Below are 24,411 nucleotides of genomic sequence, written 5' to 3'. Positions count from 1 at the left end.
ACATGGGTCCACTCCTAACCAAACTCATCACAATCTCTCAGATGTAGCCAATCAGTACTGGCTCATAGAAGCGTGACACCAAACCGATCCAAGTCAAACCAGACCAAACCGCGTTTCTCTGCTAGTGTCGTAAGGTTCTACCCTGCCCCGCTCCCCCTGGTCACCAGATGACGCTGGAGATGCTGGTCTCCCTGGGTAACAGAGGCAGCATGGCGTGGTTAGTGTGGTCCTCCTCCACACTGTGCTCGCGGCTCTTCCCCGCTGGCGGCCTCTGTCCATTCAGCATCGTCAGTGGGATGTTGCAGTAGGTGTGCTGGTTGCCTAGTGATGACATCGGCGGCAGCGTGCCCCCCGGCGGCAGGTCGTACTCGTAGCTGCGGTAGTAGTGTTTCTGCCGCATGGTGGTGTGGTAGGAGTTGTGGAAGGACGAGCGGAGTTCCGGGTGTGCCGTGGCCATGGCGGTGGAGGTGGCAGCTGCCATAGAGATGGCGGAGACGGTCTGGAGCTCGCCGAAGGGGCCCTGCTCGCTGACGTCCATCGCTGGCTCATGGCTCAGCATGGGTTCGGTGCGGCAGAAGGGCATCTCATACTGCAGTTGCTTCCAGAACTTGGAGCTGAGCTTGTTGCTCTTTGGGCCACGCCACTTGATGACGGTGAGGGTCTTGATGGTGTGTTTGAGGGCCTCCATCTCTTGGTAGTTCATGATGCCACGCAGCTCGGCACACTCAATCAGAATCACCTTGATCTCCCCGGTGACCAACATGTTGCGGAGGCGTGTCTCCAGCTCAAAGATGCTCCACCCCCGCCGCACCACATAGTTGGGCGTCATGACAATGATGAGGCGCTTGGATTGGTCCACACAGCGCGCCACGTCCTCGATGTAGGCTGGATAGAGGGAGAGAGACAGAGGGATGAAGGGAGAGGGAGAACCCAAAGCACTCAGCATACAATCAATCTCCTTGAAAAAGGGAAAACTCAAAACAGCTTAGATTATTCTATACACTAACATATTTTCTATAACATGTTTTGTATACAGTAACATATTTTCTATAACATGTTTTGTAGACAGTAACATATGTTCTATAACATGTTTTGTATACAGTAACATATTTTCTATAACATGTTTTGTATACAGTAACATATTTTCTATAACATGTTTTGTAGACAGTAACATATGTTCTATAACATGTTTTGTACAGCGCCTTGCAAAATTATTCACCCTCTTTGGCGTTTTTCCTATTTTGTTGCATTACAACTTGTAATCTGAATGTTTTATTTTATTTAATGTACATACACAAAATAGTCCAAATTGACCTGAAGGAGCTGCAAAGCTCCATAGCAGAGATTGGAGTATCTGCCCATAGGACCACTAAGTCATACACTCCATAGAGCTGGGCTTTACGGAAGAGTGTGCAGAAAAAAAATAAGGAAACATTTTTGGTGTTCGCCAAAAGGCAATGTGGGTACCTCCCCAAACATATGAAAGAAATCTGGTCAGATGAGACTAAAATTGAGCTTTTTGGCCATCAAGGAAAACGCTGTCTGGTGCAAACCCAACACCCCCCATCACCCCGAGAACACCATCCCCACAGTGAAGCATGGTGGTGGCAGCATCATGCTGTGGGGATGTTTGTCCATCGACAGGGATTGGGAAACTGGTCAGAATTGAAGGAATGATGGATTGCACTAAATACAGGGAAATTCTTGAGGCAAAACTGTTTCAGTCTTCCAGAGATTTGAGACTGGGACGGAGGTTCACCTTCCAGCAGGACAATTACCCTAAGCATACTGCTAAAGCAACACTTGAGTGGTTTAAGGGGAAACATTTAAATGTCTTGGAATGGCCTAATCAAAGACCTCAATCCAATTGAGAATCTGTGGTATGACTTAAAGATTGCTGTACACAAGTGGAACCCATCCAACTTGAAGGAGCTGGAGTAGTATTGCCTTGAAGAATGGACAAAATCCCAGTGGCTAGATGTGCTAAGCTTATAGAGACATACCCAAGATACTTGCAGCTGTAATTGCTGCAAAAGGTGGCTCTACGAAGTATTGACTTTGAGGGGGTAAATAGTTATGCACTCTCAAGTTTTCAATTTTTTGTTGTATTTCTTGTTTCTTTCACAATAAAACATATTTTGCATCTTCAAAGAGGTAGGCATGCTGTGTAAATCAAATGATACAAACATCCCAAAAAACTATTTTAATTCCAGGTTGTAAGGCAACAAAATGGGGAAATTACTTTCACAAGCTACTGTATACAGTAATATATTTGTTGTAACATGATGTGGACATGAGACATCGAGCACACCACTTCACAGTACAATGGATGGACAACTACAAGACATACAACACAAACCGGACAGCAGTCAGACAACAGTTTAGCGTTTAAACATACAATTACTATAACACAGGAGGCTGCTGAGAGGAGAACGGCTCATAATAATGGCCGGAACGCCGCAAATAAAATGCCATCAAACACATGGAAACTATGTGTTTCATGAATTTGATATCATTCCACTTATTCCGCTCCAGTCATTACCACGAGCCCGTTCTCCCCAATGAAGGTGCCTCCAACCTGTATACTACAACTGGTCTTAGTCAACACTATCTACATCACTTCTAATCTCTCTCTCCCTCTGAGGTTTTTGGATCTGCGTGTGTCTGTGTGCAATGGCATGTGTGTTTGTGTACGTGGGTGTGTTTGCCTGTGTTTGTGTGCTAGAGTGTGTGTGTTCTGACTTAAAAGCTATGCTCCTGCTGTGTAAACGCTTACAAAATGCCCACCCTAAGCTTCTCTTCCTGTCCAGAGAGGAAGTGCATCACAGTTGCTGACACAAGAGGGAGACTGAGGACATGTACCTCTAAGAAGTCTTGTGTCATCCTGGTAAAGCTCATTGGCCAGACCTAAACATAAAACATGTCAACATTGAGACTCAGATCACAGGAGAACACACACACCAAAGAGGACTTGCGTAACACTGGCATATGAACTAGAAATTATTTTGCTCTCTCGTTCTCTCTCTCACACACAGTTTTTTAGCAACTTGTTGTATAACTCTGACTAGGGACTAGTTTCTCCGTTCAGCTGTCTCTCTCTCATCCAGCAGTGCAGTAACTACAGTAACAGCCTCTAAACATGTCCCTCTATGATGTCCCATTCTGTCTGAAGCTGCCTACCATACCGCCGGAGCAGTAGTCTCACTGGATGTGTTCACTCTTTCACTCTATTCCACATGAAACCCAGCTAGATGTAGTAATATATACTGAACATCCTGACCCAGCTAGATGTAGTAATATATACAGAACATCCTGACCCAGCTAGATGTAGTAATATATACAGAACATCTTGACCCAGCTAGATGTAGTAATATATACAGAACATCTTGACCCAGCTAGATGTAGTAATATATACAGAACATCTTGACCCAGCTAGATGTAGTAATATATACAGAACATCTTGACCCAGCTAGATGTAGTAATATATACAGAACATCTTGACCCAGCTAGATGTAGTAATATATACAGAACATCTTGACCCAGCTAGATGTAGTAATATATGCAGAACATCCTGACCCAGCTAGATGTAGTAATATATGCAGAACATCCTGACCCAGCTAGATGTAGTAATATATACAGAACATCCTGACCCAGCTAGATGTAGTAATATATACAGAACATCCTGACCCAGCTAGATGTAGTAATATATACAGAACATCTTGACCCAGCTAGATGTAGTAATATATACAGAACATCCTGACCCAGCTAGATGTAGTAATATATACAGAACATCTTGACCCAGCTAGATGTAGTAATATATACAGAACATCTTGACCCAGCTAGATGTAGTAATATATACAGAACATCTTGACCCAGCTAGATGTAGTAATATATACAGAACATCCTGACCCAGCTAGATGTAGTAATATATACTGAACATCTTGACCCAGCTAGATGTAGTAATATATACAGAACATCTTGACCCAGCTAGATGTAGTAATATATACAGAACATCCTGACCCAGCTAGATGTAGTAATATATACAGAACATCCTGACCCAGCTAGATGTAGTAATATATACAGAACATCCTGACCCAGCTAGATGTAGTAATATATACAGAACATCTTGACCCAGCTAGACATAGAGCTGTGGTAATAGATTTCTATATATCCTTTTTTTACCTTTATTTCACTAGGCAAGTCAGTTAAGAAAAATAAAATTCTTATTTACAATGACGGCCTACCCCGGCCAAACCCTTAACGAAGCTGGGCCAATTGTGCGCCGCCCTACGGGACTCCCAATCACGGCTGGTTGTGATACAGCCTGGAATCGAACCAGGGTCTGTAGTCTGTAGACTGCTGCGCCACTCAGGAGTCAATACTGATACTGAACTTCCTGACCCAGCTAGATGTAAAGCTGTGGTAATAGATACTGAACATCAAGACCCAGCTAGACGTAGAGCCCTGGTAATGAACAACCTGGACCATATACATAGACGGACTACTAGACAGATTGGCACATGCATCAGAATATGTTCACAAAATATATTCATGAATGTATTAATGGGTTAAATGGGAACAAGAGAGGACGCTGCTAGGGATAACATGTACTGTATGATATCTGCCCTACAGCATGTATACTGAGATAGCTGTATCTCATGTCCACTGTTACACAGTTCCCTTGCTGAGGGCACAGTCAGTGTGGCATAGGCTACACAGTAGAATACATTTTGGACTAGAAAGGTGAGAGAGAATGTTGCATCTCGGTTAAAGGGAGTGGGTTCTTAAAGGAAAACTCCACCCAAAAACTATATTTTTGGTATTTGTTTCATTAGTCCATTGTTGACATGGTCCCAAAATGTTTTGCTTGTCAGCACTCAAGTTTTCAAGATATGCAACTTTCAAAATACAAAAATCAATCATTTATGTTTGGGAGCCTCCTTTTGCCATTGAAATGCTCAGTCTGATCATGTGGGCGTGTTGATACAAATTACGATATATTTACATACACAGTCCTGATTGGTGGATAGGATTGTCTAGACCCTAGAGCCTACCCCGCTTACCCCTTCAAAGTATGAGGATACATATGCAAATAAAAGATTGTCCATTGGTCAGAATAATCTAATCGGATTGTGATGTTATGCCTGTGGGCCAAAATCTCCTTCCCATCTGAACAGGCTGAAATTTTAGGCCTTTTTTCTCTCAAAAAGCTTGTACATTAAAAGGGCATTTCAACCTTAGTGTGGAAATATCATTTTAAAAACAGAAAAATCACTTTTTTTGACTCCACTGCCCATTTAATAGATCTTGAAAGGAACATGATAGTGTTTAGGAGTGCATCAGGAATAAGACGGTTCAGATGGTTACAACCAATCATAAGCATGCATTCTATGATCATGCACTGAACAAGTGCATGCATGCCTGTTTAAACAAATGCACAGTATGCATATAACACTTGCTGTTGTATACAGTCATACACTCGGGCTCCCGAGTGGCGCAGCGGTCTAAGGCACTGCATCTCAGTGCTAGAGATGTCACTACAGACCCTGGTTTGATTCCAGGCTGTATCACAACCAGTCGTGATTGGGAGTCTCATGAAGGTGGTGCACAATTGGCCCAGTGATGTTAGGGTTTGGCTGGGGTAGGCTGTCATTGTAAATAAGAATTTGTTTTAAACTGACTTGCCTAGTTAAATAAAGGATAAATAAAAAATTCCACAACAGGGGATACAACAATATGCATGGGAAAGCAATATATTATATATTTGAAGCAATATACAGCACATGTAACAACTATATAAGTGACACAGGTGAAAGTACTAAAGGTTGTTCTATTGATGATATGGATATATTATTTAGAGTTTCTTTGTTGCACAAACTACACATATACACAGAATATTATGAACACCTGATCTTTCCATGACATAGTGACTGATGACAGAGGCAGACGATATAGTGACAGAGTAAAGAACAATCACAATAACAACAATAACTGTACAAGCCACAACAAAATTTGTGAACCTACTATCACGTAACCACACACAGCATCCCTTACCCTACCCCCTCATCACCCCCACACACTCCCTACCCCTCTACCCCAGCCCACACACCCACAACCCCTCATCACCCCCACCCAACCCCTTTCCCCCCACACACTCCTAACCCCTCTACCCCACCCCCACAACCCTTACCCCTCATCACACCCACACACCCCCTACCTCTTTACGCCACCCTACCCCCTCCAACAGGCCCCCCACACACCCCTCATTCCCGTCAACCTCCCCCCCCTCCCTCACTCCCGTCAACCTCCCCCTCCCTCACTCCCGTCAACCCCCCCCCTCCCTCACTCCCGTCAACCCCCCGCCTCCCGTCAACCTCCCCCTCCCTCACTCCAGTCAACCCCCCCGCCTCCCGTCAACCTCCCCCTCCCTCACTCCCGTCAACCTCCCCCTCCCTCACTCCCGTCAACCCCCCCCTCCCTCACTCCCGTCAACCCCTCCCGCCTCCCGTCAACCCTCCCCTCCCTCACTCCAGTCAACCCCCCCCCGCCTCCCGTCAACCTCCCCCTCCCTCAGCCCAGTCAACCCCCCCGCCTCCCGTCAATCTCCCCCTCCCTCACACCAGTCAACCCCCCCGCCTCCCGTCAACCTCCCCCCTCCCTCACTCCAGTCAACCCCCCCGCCTCCCGTCAACCTCCCCCCTCCCCCCGTCAACCTCCCCCCTCCCTCACTCCTGTCAACCTTCCCCTCCCTCAATCACTCCCGTCAACCTCCCCCCTCCCTCACTCACTCCCGTCAACCTCCCCCCTCCCGTCAACCTCCCCCTGCCTCACTCCCGTCAACCTCCCCCCTGCCTCACTCCCGTCAACCTCCCCCACTCCCTCACTCCCGTCAACCTCCCCCATTCCCTCACTCCCGTCAACCTCCCCCCTGCCTCACTCCCGTCAACCTCCCCCCCTACCGTCAATCTCCCCCCTCCCTCACACCAGTCAACCCCCCCCGCCTCCCGTCAACCTCCCCCTCCCTCACTCCAGTCAACCCCCCCGCCTCCCGTCAACCTCCCCCCTCCCCCCGTCAACCTCCCCCCTCCCTCACTCCTGTCAACCTTCCCCTCCCTCAATCACTCCCGTCAACCTCCCCCCTCCCGTCAACCTCCCCCTGCCTCACTCCCGTCAACCTCCCCCCTGCCTCACTCCCGTCAACCTCCCCCACTCCCGTCAACCTCCCCCATTCCCTCACTCCCGTCAACCTCCCCCACTCCCTCACTCCCGTCAACCTCCCCCCTGCCTCACTCCCGTCAACCTCCCCCCTACCGTCAACCTCCCCCCGCCTCACTCCCGTCAACCTCCCCCCTGCCTCACTCCCGTCAACCTCCCCCCTGCCTCACTCCCGTCAACCTCCCCCCTCCCTCACTCCCGTCAACCTCCCCCCTGCCTCAACCCCGTCAACCTCCCCCTCCCTCACCCCCGTCAACCTCCCCCTGCCTCACCCCCGTCAACCTCCCCCTGCCTCACCCCCGTCAACCTCCCCCTCCCTCACTCCCGTCAACCTCCCCCTGCCTCACCCCCGTCAACCTCCCCCTCCCTCACTCCCTCACTCCCGTCAACCTCCCTCCTCCCCTACTCCCGTCAACCTCCCACCTCCCCTACTCCCGTCAAACTCCCCCCTCCCTCACTCCCGTCAACCTCCCCCTGCCTCACCCCCGTCAACCTCCCCCTCCCTCACTCCCGTCAACCTCCCCCTGCCTCACCCCCGTCAACCTCCCCCTCCCTCACTCCCTCACTCCCGTCAACCTCCCGCCTCCCCTACTCCCGTCAACCTCCCCCCTCCCCTACTCCCGTCAAACTCCCGCCTCCCTCACTCCCGTCAACCTCCCCCCTCCCTCACTCCCGTCAATCTCCCCCTCCCCCACTCCCGTCAATCTCCCCCCTCCCCCACTCCCGTCAATCTCCTTCTCCCCCACTCCCGTCAACCTCCCCCCTCCCCCCCCCCCCTCACTCCCGTCAACCTCCCCCCTCTCTCACTCACGTCAACCTCCCCCTCCCTCACTCCGTCAACCTCCCCCCTCCCTCTCTCCCGTCAACCTCCCCCTCCCTCACTCCCCTCGTCATCACTTACTTCCTGTGGGGATGAGGTCTCTGTCTGGGATGAAGAGTTTGTACCCGTAGTGTTTCTCCAAGACGTCAGGGAGGATCTCCAGGGCAAAGCGCTCCTCCTCCTTGGTCTCCTGACTCCACTGGTCAGGGTCTACTTTAGTGTAGGACAGGTATGCATCATAGTCCTTATTATCTGCCAGAAACACAGAAAGACAGAGCACACAGAGAAGGTCGGGTGAAGCATATGCACACTCAGGGATATGAATGTAGGCATGAACAGACAAAAAAATGACTCTTTATTATGTGAAAGTGAAAGAAAGATAATTATATTGCCAGACATAATGATAGAGCTGAGATCTGCAGTAGAAAGCCAGACTGATGGATCAACAACACTAGAGGTAGCAGTAGAAAGCCAGACTGATAGATCAACAACACTAGAGGAAGCAGTAGAAAGCCAGACTGATGGATCAACAACACTAGAGGAAGCAGTAGAAAGCCAGACTGATGGATCAACAAGAGACTAGAGGAAGCAGTAGAAAGCCAGACTGATGGATCAACAACACTAGAGGAAGCAGTAGAAAGCCAGACTGATGGATCAACAAGAGACTAGAGGAAGCAGTAGAAAGCCAGACTGATAGATCAACAACACTAGAGGAAGCAAATGTGTCAAAAACAGAAAACCAAGTTCCTCTCAGAAGCTACAGGCTATCAGGACAACCACTCTGATTTTGTCTCATGCGCACGCACGCACAAACACACCTCTCCCCAGAAGATAAACTCATTAGTGCACAGTGGTTTTCCGACCCTAAAGGCTCTCCTATAATCCTTGATCTGTAAACCTGGCACAGCATTCCCGCTAGCTGCTCAAAGGCTTCCCTTATTTCACACAGGTAGGACACAGAGCACGGAGAAGGAGAGGAGTAGGAAGAGGGGAGGGGATCAGAGTCTGTAAGGGGTTCATTGAAGGCACTTGAATGATTAAAAAAAATATATACATACATAGGAGAGAGAGAGAGAGAGAGACAGACAGAGACAGACAGACAGACAGAGACAGAGTACACCGGATAAGGCAGGAGAAATACTCCAGATATAACAGACTGACCCTAGCCCCCAACACAAACTATTACAGCAAAATTACTGGAGGCTGAGATAGGAGTGGTCGGGAGACGCTGTTACCCCGTCCGACGATACCCCCTGGACAGGGCCAAACAGGTAGGATATAACCCCACCCACTTTGCCAAAGCACAGCCCCCACACCACTAGAGGGATATCTTCAACCACCAACTTACCATTCTGAGACAAGGCTGAGTATAGCCCACAAAGATCTCCGCCCCGGCACAACCCAAGGGGGGGGGGCGGCAACACAGACAGGAAGATCACGTCAGTGACTCAACCCACTCAAGTGACGCACCCCTCCTAGGGATGGCATGGAGGAGCACCAGTAAACCAGTGACTCAGCAGCTGTAATAGGGTTAGAGGCAGAGAATCCCAGTGGAGAGAGGGGAACCGGCCAGGCAGAGACAGCAAGGGCGGTTCTTTGCTCCAGTAATGACTTGGACACAGGTGATGCCTTGTTGCCTCACCAACAAGCCCAAACTAGGACGGAACTAACTGTATCTGGGAGGAGAAACAAAAAAAGCCTCCAACTTCAGTTTGTTGGTAGACTTTTTCCTTTGATTTGGGTAGGGAGGGAGTTGGCTTAGTCCCAGCCTCCCCGTCCCAAAGCAGACAGCAGTTCTCTGCTGGTCCACAGGAGAGGGTGGACATCATACCATGACATATTGAGACTGATCCCTCTCTTAATGGAGAACAAATTGAAAATCTGCCTCCCCTCTTTCCCATGTATCCCTAGTGACCTACAAACACACACACAGGAATGCAAGCACACACACACCTCACTCAATGGGTTATTACTGGAGACAATGGGCTGGCTGTCAGTGAGGAGTTTGTGTGTGTTCATGTATGTGACGTGTGTGTGTGTGTGTGTGTGTGTACCTGGGAGACTGTTACGGCTGCAGGCTCTGACCGGTAATGGCTTTCATAGAAACAACCTTCAAAGCACACATGCAGACTAGTTTATAAAGTATATATGTGTGAGTGAGTGAGTGTGAGAGTGAGAGAGAGGTGTGGTTTGGCTTGAGGCCAAACCACATGACCAACAACACTGGACACTTTATGGAACACAAAGCCTTCACTATCTCATCCTGGAATATCCAAGGCCTGAGGTCATCTGCCTTTGGCATAAAGAGTAGGAACCTGGACTTCATCAAACTCTTTAACATCATCCTTAGCTCTGGCATCTTCCCCAATATTTGGAACCAAGGACTGATCACCCCAATCCACAAAAGTGGAGACAAATTTGACCCCAGTAACTACCGTGGGATATGCGTCAACGGCAACCTTGAGAAAATCCTCTGCATCATCATTAACAGCAGACTCGTACATTTTCTCAGTGAAAACAATGTACTGAGCAAATGTCAAATTGGCTTTTTACCAAATTATCGTACGACAGACCATGTATTCACCCTGTACACCCTAATTGACAAACAAACCAATACAAAGGCAAAGTCTCCTCATGATTTGTTGATTTCAAAAAAGCCTTCAACTCAATTTGGCATGAGGGTCTGGTCTACAAATTGATGGAAAGTGGTGTTGGGAGAAAAACATACGACATTATAAAATCCATGTACACAAACAACAAGTGTGCAGTTAAAATAGGCAAAAAACACATTTCTTCCCACAAGGCCATGGGGTGAGACAGGGATGCAAAAGCCCCACCCTCTTCAACATATATATCAACAAATTGGCAAGGGCACTACAAAAGTCTGTAGCACCCGGTCTCACCATACTAGAATCTGAAGTCAAATGTCTGTTTGCTGATGATCTGGTGCTTTTGTCACCAACCAAGGAGGGCCTACAGCAGCACCTAGATCTTCTGCACAGATACTGCCAGACCTGGGCCCTGACAATAAATCTCAGTAAGATCCCCAAAAAAGGTCCAGTCGCCAGGACCACAAATACAAATTCCATCTATACACCATTGCCCTAGAGCACACAAAAAACGACACATATCTTGGCCTAAACATCAGCAACACAGGTAACTTCCACAAAGAATCCACAAAGGCAAGAAGGGCATTCTATGCCATCAAAAGGAACATAGAATTAGACATACCAATTAGGATTTGGCTAAAGATATTTTAATCAGTTATACAACCATAGGGAAATTGGTGTCACGCCCTGGTCTTAGTATTTTGTGTTTTCTTTATTTATTTGGTCAGGCCAGGGTGTGACATGGGTTTTGTATGTGGTGTGTTTTGTCTTGGGTTTTTTTCGTACGTATTGGGATTGTGGCTTAGTGGGGTTTTCTAGGTAAGTCTATGGCTGTCTGGAGTGGTTCTCAATCAGAGGCGGGTGTTTATCGTTGTCTCTGATTGGGAACCATATTTAGGCAGCCATATTATTTGAGTGTTTCGTGGGTGATTGTTCCTGTCTTTGTGTTTGCAGCAGACAGGACTGTTTAGGTTTTCACTTTTCTTGTTTTGTTTAGTCTGTTCATGTAGTCGTCTTTATTAAAAACATGAATAACCACCACGCCGCATTTTGGTCCGCCTCTCCTTCAACACAGGAAAACCCTTACAGAATCACCCACCACAACAGGACCAAGCGGCGTGGTGACAGGCAGAGGCAGCAGGAGCAGCGAAAAGAGGAATGGACATGGGAGGACGTTTTGGACGGCAAGAGTATGGACTATACTACTTGGGAGGAGATAGACAGGTGGGCGGTCGACCCAGGGAGAGTGCCGGAGCCTGCCTGGGATTCGCTGGAGCAGTGCGAAGAAGGTTATCGGAGAATGGAGTTGGAGAGACGAGCACGGCGACGCGGATGGAAGCCCGAGAGTCAGCCCCAAAAATTTCTTGGGGGGGGGGGGCTCACAGGGAGTATGGCGACGCCAGGTAGGAGACCTACGCCAACTTCCTGTGCTTACCGGAGGGCTGAAGAGACCGGGCAGGCACTGTGTTATGCTGTGGTGCGCACGGTGTCTCCAGTGCGGGTGCATAGCCCGGTGCGGTACATTCCAGCTCTGCGTATCGGCCGGGCTAGAGTAAGCATCGAGCCAAGTGCCATGAAGCCGGCTCTACGCATCTGGTCCCCAGTGCATCTCCTTGGGCCGGCTTACATGGCACCAGCCTTGCGCTCGGTGTCCCCGGTTCGCCTGCATAGCCCAGTGCGGGCTATTCCACCTCGCCGCACTGGCAGGGCGACCGGGAGCATTCAACCAGGTATGGTTGGGCAGGCTCGTTGCTCAAGAGCTCCAGTGCGCCTGCACGGTCCGGTCTATCCAGTACCACCTCCACGCATCAGCCCTCTGGTGGCAGCTCCCCGCACCAGGCTTCCTGTGCGTGTTCTCGGCCCAGTACCACCAGTGCCAGCACCACGCATCAGGCCTACAGTGCGCCTCGCCTGTCCAGCGCTGCCAGAGCCTTCCTCCTCTCCAGCGCTGCCGGAGTCTCCCGCCTGTTCAGCGCAGTCAGAGCCTTCCTCCTCTACAGTGCTGTCGGAGTCTCCCGCCTGTTTAGCGCTGCTAGAGCCTTCCGCCTCTACAGCGCTGCCGGAGTCTCCCGCCTGTCCAGAGCTGCCAGTCTGCAAGGAGCTGCCAGTCTGCAAGGAGCTGCCAGTCTGCAAGGAGCTGCCAGAGCTGCGAGTCTGCAGGATGCCGCCAGAGCTGCCAGTCTGCAAGGAGCCGCCAGAGCTGCCAGTCTGCAAGGAGCCGTCAGAGCCGCCAGTCTGCATGGAGCAGCCAGAGCCACCAGTCAGCATGGAGCAGCCAGAGCCGCCAGTCAGCATGGAGCAGCCAGAGCCGCCAGTCAGCATGGAGCAGCCAGAGCCGCCAGTCAGCATGGAGCAGCCAGAGCCACCAGTCAGCATGGAGCAGCCAGAGCCGCCAGTCAGCATGGAGCAGCCAGAGCAGCCAGTCAGCATGGAGCAGCCAGAGCAGCCAGTCAGCATGGAGCAGCCAGAGCTGCCAGTCAGCCAGGATCTTCCAGATCCGCCAGTCAGCCAGGATCCGCCATTCAGCCAGGATCCGCCATTCAGCCAGGATCCGCCATTCAGCCAGGATCCGCCAGTCAGCCAGGATCTGCCAGAACTGCCAGTCAGCCAGGATCTGCCAGAACTGCCAGCCAGCCAGGATCTGCCAGAGCCCAGTACCTGCCTAAGCTTCCTCTCAGTGCTGAGCTTCCTCTCAGTCCCGAGCTACCCCTCAGTCCCGAGCTACCCCTCAGTCCCGAGCTACCCCTCAGTCCCGAGCTACCCCTCAGTCCCGAGCTGCCCCTCAGTCCAGTGGGGCCCTTGGTGAGGACTACTAGGCCAAGGTCGGCGGCGAGGGTCGCCTATCTAAGGACGCAAGGCAAATGGACTAAGACTTTGTTAGAGTGGGGTCCACGTCCCGCGCCGGAGCCGCCACCGTGGACAGACACCCACCCGGACCCTCCCCTATGGGTTTAGTTGTGCGGCCGGGAGTCCGCACCTTGGGGAGGGGGGGGGTGGTTCTGTCACGCCCTGGTCTTTAGTATTTTGTGTTTTCTTTATTTATTTGGTCAGGCCAGGGTGTGACATGGGTTTTGTATGTGGTGTGTTTTGTCTTGGGTTTTTTTCGTACGTATTGGGATTGTGGCTTAGTGGGGTTTTCTAGGTAAGTCTATGGCTGTCTGGAGTGGTTTTCAATCAGAGGCAGGTGTTTATCATTATGTCTGATTGGGAACCATATTTAGGCAGCCATATTCTTTGAGTGTTTCGTGGGTGATTGTTCCTGTCTTTGTGTTGGCACCAGATAGGACTGTTTAGGTTTTCACTTTTCTTGTTTTGTTTAGTCTGTTCATGTAGTCGTCTTTATTAAAAACATGAATCGCTGGAGCAGTGCGAAGAAGGTTATCGGAGAATGGAGTTGGAGAGACGAGCACGGCGACACGGACGGAAGCCCGAGAGTCAGCCCCAAAAATTTATTGGGGGGGGGGGCTCACAGGGAGTATGGCGACGCCAGGTAGGAGACCTACGCCAACTTCCTGTGCTTACCGGGGGGCTGAAGAGACCGGGCAGGCACCGTTTTATGCTGTGATGCGCAATTGGTTCTAAAGGTCTGGGGTCCGCTCACCAACCAAGAATTCACAAAATGGGACAAACACCAAATTGAGACTGCATGCATAATTCTGCTAAATTGTCCGTGTACAACGTAGAACACCAAATAACGCATGCAGAGCAGAATTAGGCTGATACCTGCTAATTATCAAAACCCAGAAAAGAGCTGTTAAATTCTAAATCCAACTAAAAGAAAGTGATTCCCAAACCTTCCATAACAAAGCCATCACCTACAGAGAGATGAACCTGGAGAAGAGCCCCCTAAGCAAGCTGGTCCTGGGACTTGTTCACAAACAGACCCCACAGATCCCCAGGACAGAAACACAATTTGACCCAACCAAATCATGAGAAAACAAAAAGAGAATTACTTGACACAATGGAAAGAGTTAAGAAAACAGAGCAAAGTAGTATTATATTTGGCCCCAAACAGAGAGTACACAGCAACAGAATACCTGAACACTGACTGACCCAAACTTAAGGAAAGCTTTGACTACAGTGGCTTGCGAAATTATTCACCCCCTTGGCATTTTTCCCATTTTGTTGCCTTATAACCTGGAACTAAAATTGATTTTTGTTTTTTGAGGTTTGTAATCATTTGATTTACACAACATGCCTACCAAGAGTGTTGCTTTAGCAGTATGCTTAGGGTCGTGGTCCTGCTGGAAGGTGAACCTCCGTCCCAGTCTCAAATCTCTGGAAGACTGAAACAGGTTTCCCCTCAAGGATTTTTCTGTATTTAGCTCCATCCATCATTCCTTCAATTCTGACCAGTTTCCCAGTCCCTGCCGATGAGAAACATCCCTGCAGCATGATGCTGCCACAACCATGCTTCACTGTGGGGATGGTATTCTCAGGGTGATGAGGTGTTGGGTTTGCGCCAGACATAGCGTTTTCCTTGATGGCCAAAAAGCTCAATTGTAGTCTCATCTGACCAGAGTACCTTCTTCCATATGTATAAGGAGTCTCCCACATGCCTTTTGGCAAACACCAAACACATTTGCTTATTTTTTTTCTGGCTACTCTTCCGTAAAGCCCAGCTCTGTGGAGTGTACGGCTTAAAGTGGTCCTATGGACAGATACTCCAACCTCCGCTGTGGAGCTTTGCAGCCCCTCCAAGGTTATCTTCGGTCTCTTTGTTGCCTCTCTGTTTAATGCCCTCCTTGCCTGGTCCGTGAGTTTTGGTGGACGGCCCTCTCTTGGCAGGTTTTTTTAAATGTATTTAATGGTGCTCCGTGGGATGGTCAAAGTTTTATATTTTTTTATAACCCAACCATGATCTGTACGTCTCCACAACTTTGTCCCTGACCTGTTTGGAGAGCTCCTTGGTCTTCATAGTGCTTCTTGCTTGGTGGATCCCCTTGCTTAATGGTATTGCAGGCTCTGGGGCCTTTTAGAACAGGTGTATATATACTGAGATCATGTGACACTTAAATAAAGTTCACTTGTCTGCAATCTAACTAATTATGTGACTTCTGAAGGTAATTGGTTGCACCAGATCTTATTTTAGGGCTTCATAGCAAAGGGGTGAATACATATGCACAAACCACTTTTCCATTTTTAGTATTATTTTAATTAAACAAGTTACCTTTTCAATTTCACTTCACCAATTTGGACTATTTTGTGTATGTCCATTACATGAAATCCAAATAAAAATCCATTTAAATTACAGGGTTAGCTGCACAACTGAGCTGCACTTTCTAACCTCTCGCCCAATGTATGACCATATTAGAGACACATATTTCCCTCAGATTACAGATCCACAAAGAATTTGAAAACAAACCCAATTTTGATAAACTCCCATATCTACTGGGTGAAATACCAGTGTGCCATCACAGCAGCAAGATGTGTGACCTGTTGCCACAAGAAAAGGTAAACCAGTGAAGAACAAACACCATTGTAAATACAACCCATATTTATGCTTACTTATTTTCTCTTTTGTACATCGTTACAACAATTTGTTCATCGTTAAAACACTGTATATATACACATATGACATTTGTAATGCCTTTGTTGTTTTGGAACATCTGTGAGTGTAATGTTTACAGTTAATTTTTATTGTTGAATTCAGTTTTAAATATTATCTACTTCACTTGTTTTGGCAATGTTAACATATGTTTCCCATGCCAATAAAACCTCTTGAATTGAAAGAAAGAGAAAATGAGAGAAAGAGATTGAGAGAGAGAAAGAAAGAGAAAAGGAGAGAGAAATTGAGAGCGATAGAGAGATAAAGAGAGAGAAAAAATGAGAAATTGAGAGCGATAGAGAGAAACAAACAGACAACAGCCACCTATTGGCTGAGCCCTTACCTCCATCCAGGTCGTCGCTGCCGAAGTGTCTCCTGTAGAAGAGCATGAGCTCAATCTTATAACACTTATACAGAGAGATGAGGAAGAGCAGCAGCAGCAGAATGGCGCCCAAACCACCTGCCAACTCTACCGTGTACATCAGCTCTGCTGAGAGAGAGAGAGAGACAGAGAGAGGAAGAGAAGGGGAGAAAGAAAGCAGAGGGGAGAGAAAGGGAGCGAAAGAAAGACCATGTCACTAAAACTATAGAGTCAGTCAATAATGTTTCCCAACACCATCATTATTTGATGTACGTATATGTGCATGGTAGTACACAGCTGTTTGCATGTGCTGCAATAAGAAGACAGACTGCAGAGTAATAGAGTCATCCCTGGTGTCTATGCTCTGCTCTACCCTGCTCTGTTCTATCCTACTCTGCTCTGTTATACCCTACTCATGTCTATCCTGTTCTACCCTGCTCTGTTCTATCCTACTCTGCTGCGCTCTACCCTGTTCTGCTCTGTTATACCCTACTCATGTCTACCCTGTTCTGTTCTATCCTACTCTGCTGCGCTCTACCCTGTTCTGCTCTGTTATACCCTACTCATGTCTACCCTACTCTGAGCCGTACAGCACATCCACATGGAAGAGATAGGGGGATTATGTTGACTTGAGGAAAAAAGGGAGAATGTGATGATCTAAATTTGGGTTCATTGTCTAGGTGAGCCATGACATAGTGTATAACCTTCATCCTTATACCAACTTCTCTCCATTTCCTTGACACTCGTTCTCCTCATCTCTCTCTCGCTCTCTTTCCTCCCTCCCTCAGACAGAGCCTTCCCCCCTCCCTCCCTCCAGCATCAATTCTGCATCCTGGGAAGAAAACATGACAATAACCAAACACTCGTTTGTTGGGAAAAGAAGAGGAGCCATTGGCTGCTTAAATAACCATCACATCTGCTCTATTGGCTAAAGTGACAACCACCACATAAAGACAGTCTAGCACAAGTCATGCCAGAGAACGAAGAATAATGGACGAATGTAAGAAAAACAACAGAGATAGTTGAATGAAATGGAGCGCAAACACACATCGCTATGGTGGCAAACACAAACTTCAGGAGAGTGTATTGTGGGGTATGGTTGTGAGAGGGAGCCCTTATCCCTTCAGGAGAATGTATTGTGGGGTATGGTTGTGAGAGGGAGCCCATACCCCTTCAGGAGAGTGTATTGTGGGGTATGGTTGTGAGAGGGAGCCCATACCCCTTCAGGAGAGTGTATTGTGGGGTATGGTTGTGAGAGGGAGCCCATACCCCTTCAGGAGAGTGTTTTGTGGCTTATGGGTGTGTGCTATGGGTGCATTGTCCCCACCCCCCCATTTTTACACTGCTGCTACTCTGTTTATCATCCATGTATAGTCACTTTACCTCTACCTACATGTACATATCACCTCAATTACCTCGACTAACCAGTGTCCACACACATTGACTCTATTGGAATCACCTGTATATAGCCTCGCTACTGTTATTTTTTTGTTTCTCTTTAATTATTTGTTATATTTCAAAAAATATATATTCTTAAAACTGCATGGTTGGTTAAGGGCTTGTCAGTAAGCATTTCACTGTTGTATTCGGTGCATGTGACAAATACAATTTGATTTGAAAGAACCCTTACCCCTTCTGGAGAGTTGGATGGTGGCCTGCCGTCTCCCGTTGCCATTCTCCACATAGCAGGAGTAGTTCCCCAGGTCCCCCTCTTCTACCGAGTGGATCATCAAGGAGATGGCCACTTCCTGTTCCCCCAGGTGCTCCCGGACCACCCTGCAAGACAAGAGAAAACAATCATTAATGGAGTGGATTGTAGTCCCTGTGGGAGTAGTCACATTGTCCCCCTCCGTAGGAGGGTGCAACGTGACAGAGTTGATAAATACTGTGCCAGACAGAGTCATTCATGTTTCCTACTAACTAGGATGTCCATGTCTCCTCACTTCATAACAGTCTCGAGGTTAGAGAGACAGTCAGTCTCGAGGTTAGAGAGACCAGCCAGTAACCGGAGAGTTGCCTTTTCCAATCCCAGGGCTGACATGGAAAAACATTGGTTGGGTGATTGACTCGGTTTGCTGTGTCTTGAATGGGATGAGGACTGCAGAGCCTACAGAAAGTATTGAGTTTGCAATGTGCTGTAACCACAGGCTGGGTGATAAAACATAAAATTAATGTGTTACTGTACAGGAGTAAATTTACTGTGAAGCACTGGAAGTACAGGAATGCTATGTTATTCACCATAAGTCAAAAAATATCTATGACCTGTAAATATATTCAACATAGCTCACAAATAAAACTACCATTTGAACAGATGTAGAAGGATGTGAGGAAATGTTTTGAAATACCTAACATTTACAACTGTGGAATGAGCATTAAAAAAGATATTGTGGATCTGTGTTTACAGAATTTCTAGACTTTTTCTGCATGTTGATGTATTACAATCCACAAATGTGACTTTAGATGAGAGTCTGCTGTCTCCATTCACTGGGATAATCTGTGTCATGTGACACACAGTGATGACATTGCGTCTGTGTCCTTGGGAGAAAGCTTTCTAGCTAGAAGAAGAATGAAGAACTTCATGAAATGTGTATTTATTCAACAATTCATGTTATGATGTTCAACAAATTACTTTCATATGAATGTTAAATTCGACCTTTGGGGAATGCAACCCCAAGTGTGTGCTTTCGACATCAGCCCACTAGCCATGCTAGCTAACTAGCTTGCGTTGGAATCTACCAATAGCTAGCAGGCGATCTCATCAGCTGTTTAGACTAACAACCAAAATTAAACTTACTAGGTAATTGTTAATTCAGAAATGTGTCAATTATGAAGAACCGCTCAGTTTTAAAACCCTTAATTGGTGATCTGGCTAGTAAGCTAATGAGAAATGTTTCAATCAATTCTTTCAGGGAAATGTATTATTTGACAGGATACGTCACTCTCTCAACTGGTGTGGTGGTAAGAAATTGCAACATTAACGTAAACTCACCCCATTCCGTACAAATGTGCACAACCGCAACATTCAAACGAGGCTACAAATAAAACTAATGGGACTGTAGTGACTGTGTTGACTTCAAAACCGGGGTGTGAACTACGTTTCTATTCAAGCGTTGATCGACATGGTAATGGCTCTACAGTATTGGAGAAAGATTTTATTTGTATTTTTAAACAGACCCTCCATTACGTCGTGGCGTGTCGTAACGTACAGCACGCATAAAACAACAATTTCTGTCTTACAATCTTTCTCCACCAGGTGTAGCACTTCACTCATCCTTTAAAAACAAGTAACGTACAGCACACATAAAACAACCATTTCTGTCTTACAATCTTTCTCCACCAGGTGTAGCACTTCACTCATCCTTTAAAAACAAGTAACGTACAGCACACATAAAACAACTATTTCTGTCTTACAATCTTTCTCCACCAGGTGTAACACTTCACTCATCCTTTAAAAACAAGTAACGTACAGCACGCATAAAACAACCATTTCTGTCTTACAATCTTTCTCCACCAGGTGTAGCACTTCTCTCATCCTTTAAAAACAAGAAATGGACAGTGATGGGGGTGAGGGGGGATACCTAGTCATTTTTTGCGTCATCATTGCATGCGATCATCATTCTCAAAGCTACTGTTTACTTCTAAGATCACTAACACTGCCCTAAAAAACAGATTCAAATTCAACACAAATAGGTATGTAATGACACATTATATAAACTCTTTATAGTGTTTTATTTACATTTTAGAGGCAATAAGGTGAAAAGTTGGACAGATTGATTGAAAAAAAGCAATTTTCCCACATGACATCTCTCCTCACTATCACGCATTAGTTGTATTGACATTAGTTGATCTGGAAGTATTACGTTTTTGGGGCTCTAAAATAAGGGCAATTGTACGGACCAAGGCGATGTACGTGTTTACGTTATCTGATTAAAACAAAATAAATTCAGGTGACAAGATCGCCTTACGTTAGCTAGCTTGGCAAGTGGGCGAAAGCACACACTCGGGGTTGCATGTCCCAATGGTCAAATTTAGCATTCGTATGAAAGTAATTAATTAAAATATTAACATAATTTGATAAATAAATAAACGTTAAACTCACATTTCATGAACTTCTTGTCATGCCGCTCGATGTCACCGGTCTACTAACCACCGGTCCTGGTAACCATGATTACGCTCACCTGCTTCCCATCATAACGCACACCTGGACATCATTATTTCCTTCATTATACCCCTTTATTTATCCCTCAGTAGACATCAGTCACTAGAGAGTATTGTTTTCTCTCACGTTCTGTACACTTCTCATGTTTTGTTCATCTGCATTTATTCATTATTATACTCAACTTCTGCACCTGCTTCCTGCCACCCGGCGCACACGTTACACTACTTCTAGCTAAAAAGCGTTCTACCAAGAAGGACACAGCCATGATGTCATCACTCTGATGTCATCACACAAAGATGATCCCAATGAATGGAGATAGCCGACTCTCATCTGAAGCCACATTTGTGGATTGTAATACATCAACAGGCGAAAAACAGTTCTAGAAATTCTGTAAGCACAGAATATACATCCACAAGCACTTTTTGAATGCGCAAATGCATATTCCACAGTTGTAAATGTTAGGGATTTCTGAACATTTGTTAAAATTGCAGTTTTATTTGTGAGCTATATTGAATCTATTTTCAGATCATAGATTTATTTGTGATTTATGGTTTAATTTGTGAAATATTTTAAGATATTTACAGATTATGGTTTTATTTACTAAATATTTTAAGATATTCACAGTTCATATGTTGAATATATGCACGGATTGTTAGTTATGTTGAATATACACACGGATCGTGGTAGACACATTTACAGAATAAAGAAACTAATCCCATGCCATATGTTTCTTCCTGGGAGTAAAAAACAAATAATGATACCGGGAAGATAATGTTTTTATAGCAGCTGCCATGGAAACTGAGCGGAAGGAGAGAAAGTAATATTCCATAAAGTAAACGAGTGTCCCTTGCTGAGTTGTTGTAGGCTGGCGGAGGAGAGAAGGGAGACATGATGCTCCCTCGTTCTTCACATACAACTACTTAGCCTACTTTTAAAGCACCCTCAGCACAGAGGCACGCACGAGGGAAAGAGGGAGAGAGTGAAAGAGTGTTTGAGAGAGTGTGTTTGCGTGTGAGAGAAAGAGAGAAAGAGAGTGTGTGTGTGTGTGTGTGGTGTGTATGTGTGTGTGAAACCGTGTCTGTATGTGCATTAATGTGTAGCCTATGTACTACAAGTGAGCACTGGGGAGAAAGAGATAGGGAGAGGGAGATAGGGAGAGGGAGATAATAAAAAGGCATCTGGAGAGGGTAAGCTGATCCTAGATCTGTGCTCAATGGGCAACTTCTACCCAGACCAAACAGGCCAAGGGAATGTGAATGGATGTTAGATGGGGATCTAATGGGACTGGACTTGCTGTGGCTGATTGTATCTTAAACCCTGGATGAGCCAAACATCAACAAGAGATTTTAATTACGACTCTGTTGGGGTTCTAGTCTAGACTCTCTGTCTTGTGTGTGACAATGATCACAGGAGCTGGCAAGACAGCACAAACAGATCTGGTTCAGGCTAGCTGGAGTAAAATCTCCTGAACAAAATGCACTATTCTTTCAACAGCTCCTCACTTCCTCATTAGTAAAGCCAGTGAATATGGATTCTTCTCATTTAACTGATCAACTAAAAATGTATTCATTACCTATATTTCATCCAAAGCCCACCTGAGAACCCGGTATGAACAGAAGTAAACGAGCTCAATACCCCATCGATAATTCTGAGGCAGATTGGTTTGGCACATTTTTTAATCTCACACATACACACGCACACACACAGCCTCCGTGCTAATGCCCAACCATGCATGCTATGAAAACAACAATAGCCCTGTTGCCATCTGCGATGCAAATGAGAATTTATGGACCTGCGTTTTAATAGAAATGGAACTAGTCAGAATCAATAGGTTGGGTTGTTTAAATATAACCCTGGTGGGTTCCCTGGGTTCTATGGGCTGAGGTTGCTGATGCATTAGTAATGGACAGGCCAGGAGAGTGTGGGTGGAAGGCAAAACCTTGGTAACAGATCCACATCCTTGTAGCAGTGGAATGGAAGATACTTTGGCTGCATGGCTGAAACATAATTACATGTTATAATTGTACATTTATTTGGTAATGTTTACAAGTTGCTAACCATTTGGGAAGTCTTTCTCTCTCTCTCTCTTTCTCTCTCTCTTTTAAGGGCTTTATTGGCATGGGAAATGTTTGTTTACATTGCCAAAGCAAGTGAAATAGATAATAATCAAAAGTTAAATAAATAATTAAAAATTAACAGTAAACATGACAAAAGTTTCAAAACAATAAAGAAATGTCAAATGTTATTATGTCTATATACAGTGTTGTAATGATGTGCAAATAGCTCAAGTATGAAAGGGAAAATAAATATAAACATAAATATTGTTTGTATTTACAATGGTGTTTGTTCTTAACTGGTTGCCCTTTTCTTGTGGAAACAGGTCACACATCTTGCTGCTCTGTGATGGCACAATGTGGTATTTCACCAAATAGATATGGGAGTTTATCAAAATTGGATTTGTTTTCAAATTCTTTGTGGGTCTGTGTAATTTGAGGGAAATATGTCTCTCTCTCTCTCTCTCTCTCTCTCTCTCTCTCTCCATCCTGCTCTCTTGTTTAACTTTTCCCCAAATCCTAACCCCTTCTAACTTTTAAACCTCTCCATCTTCTACTTTGTGTACATCTTCTCATCCCCCCTCTCGTCCTACCCCTCCCTTGGCTACTCCCTTTCTGTTTGATAGTAATGAGTGTGTCCATCCCATTAAGGGTGTGTGGAGTGATCAGGGGAGTAAAGTCTGGGCTGTGAGAGGATCAGAGCAGGCCTGGAGTAAAGGCTGCATGGACAATAAAGAATACATGATCAAATACATTATTGATCCACAGAATGAAATATCTGGCTGCATTATTAAAGAGATATAGCCCTTCAGTTGAGGAGAGAGAGAATCCTAGAGAGAGAGACGGACAGAGAAAGAAAGGGGGGAGAAAGAGGGAGAGGAAGATTGCTAACCTTAAAACTGAGCTCTGTACCTGATTCTACCCACAAAACCAAAACACAAGCCCTCCCTCACCTAGTCCATCTGCATTCCTCTACGTTCAGTGAGGTAGAGGGTAGTGATGATAGTGAGGGAGAGGGTAGTGAGGTATAGGGTAGTGACGAAAGTGAAGGAGAGGGTAGTGAGGCAGAGGGTAGTGTCAATAGTGAGGTAGAGGGTAGGTAACAATAGTGAGGGAGAGGGTAGTGAGGAAGAGGGTAGTGACGGTAGTGAGGTAGAGGGTAGTGACGGTAGTGAGGGAGAGGGTAGTGACGGTAGTGAGGGAGAGGGTAGTGTCGATAGTGAGGGAGAGGGTAGTGACGGTAGTGAGGGAGAGGGCAGTGAGGGAGAGGCTAGTGACGGTAGTGAGGGAGAGGGTAGTGACAGTAGTGAGGTAGTGGCTAATGAGGTAGAGGGTAATGGTGGTAGTGAGGGAAAGGGTATTGAGGGAGAGGGTAGTGTCGGTAGGGAGGTAGAGGGTAGTGACGATAGTGAGGGAATGGATAGTGATGGTAGTGAAGTAGAGGGTAGTGACGGTAGTGAGGGAGAGGGTAGTGACGGTAGTGAGGTAGAGGGTAGTGACGGTAGTGCGGTAGAGGGTAGTGACGGTAGTGTGGTAGAGGGTAGTGACGGTAGTGAGGGAGAGGGTAGTGACGGTAGTGAGGGAGAGGGTAGTGTCGGTAGTGATGGAGAGGGTAGTGACGGTAGTGAGGGAGAGGGTAGTGTCG

General features: G+C 46.6%; 1 protein-coding gene across 1 annotated transcript in view; it reads right to left on the bottom strand.

The window, feature by feature from the left end:
• Positions 1–24,411, bottom strand: part of LOC139406146 (interleukin-1 receptor accessory protein-like 1-B) — a 418,506-nt gene continuing 394,095 nt past the window's right edge. The window contains exons 8-12 of the mRNA XM_071148631.1: positions 18,184–18,329; positions 16,536–16,682; positions 8,117–8,287; positions 2,863–2,907; positions 1–885 (exon numbers count right to left, since the gene is read on the bottom strand). Of these exons, the coding sequence (XP_071004732.1) occupies positions 161–885; positions 2,863–2,907; positions 8,117–8,287; positions 16,536–16,682; positions 18,184–18,329 (1,234 nt within the window). The 3' untranslated portion in view covers positions 1–160. The remainder of the gene's footprint in view (positions 886–2,862; positions 2,908–8,116; positions 8,288–16,535; positions 16,683–18,183; positions 18,330–24,411) is intronic.

Source organism: Oncorhynchus clarkii, chromosome 3 (genome assembly GCF_045791955.1).
Source record: "Oncorhynchus clarkii lewisi isolate Uvic-CL-2024 chromosome 3, UVic_Ocla_1.0, whole genome shotgun sequence".
Taxonomy (NCBI): domain Eukaryota; kingdom Metazoa; phylum Chordata; class Actinopteri; order Salmoniformes; family Salmonidae; genus Oncorhynchus; species Oncorhynchus clarkii.
The sequence above is the reverse complement of the archived record's forward strand: the minus strand, read 5'-3'. Positions and strand labels throughout refer to the sequence as shown.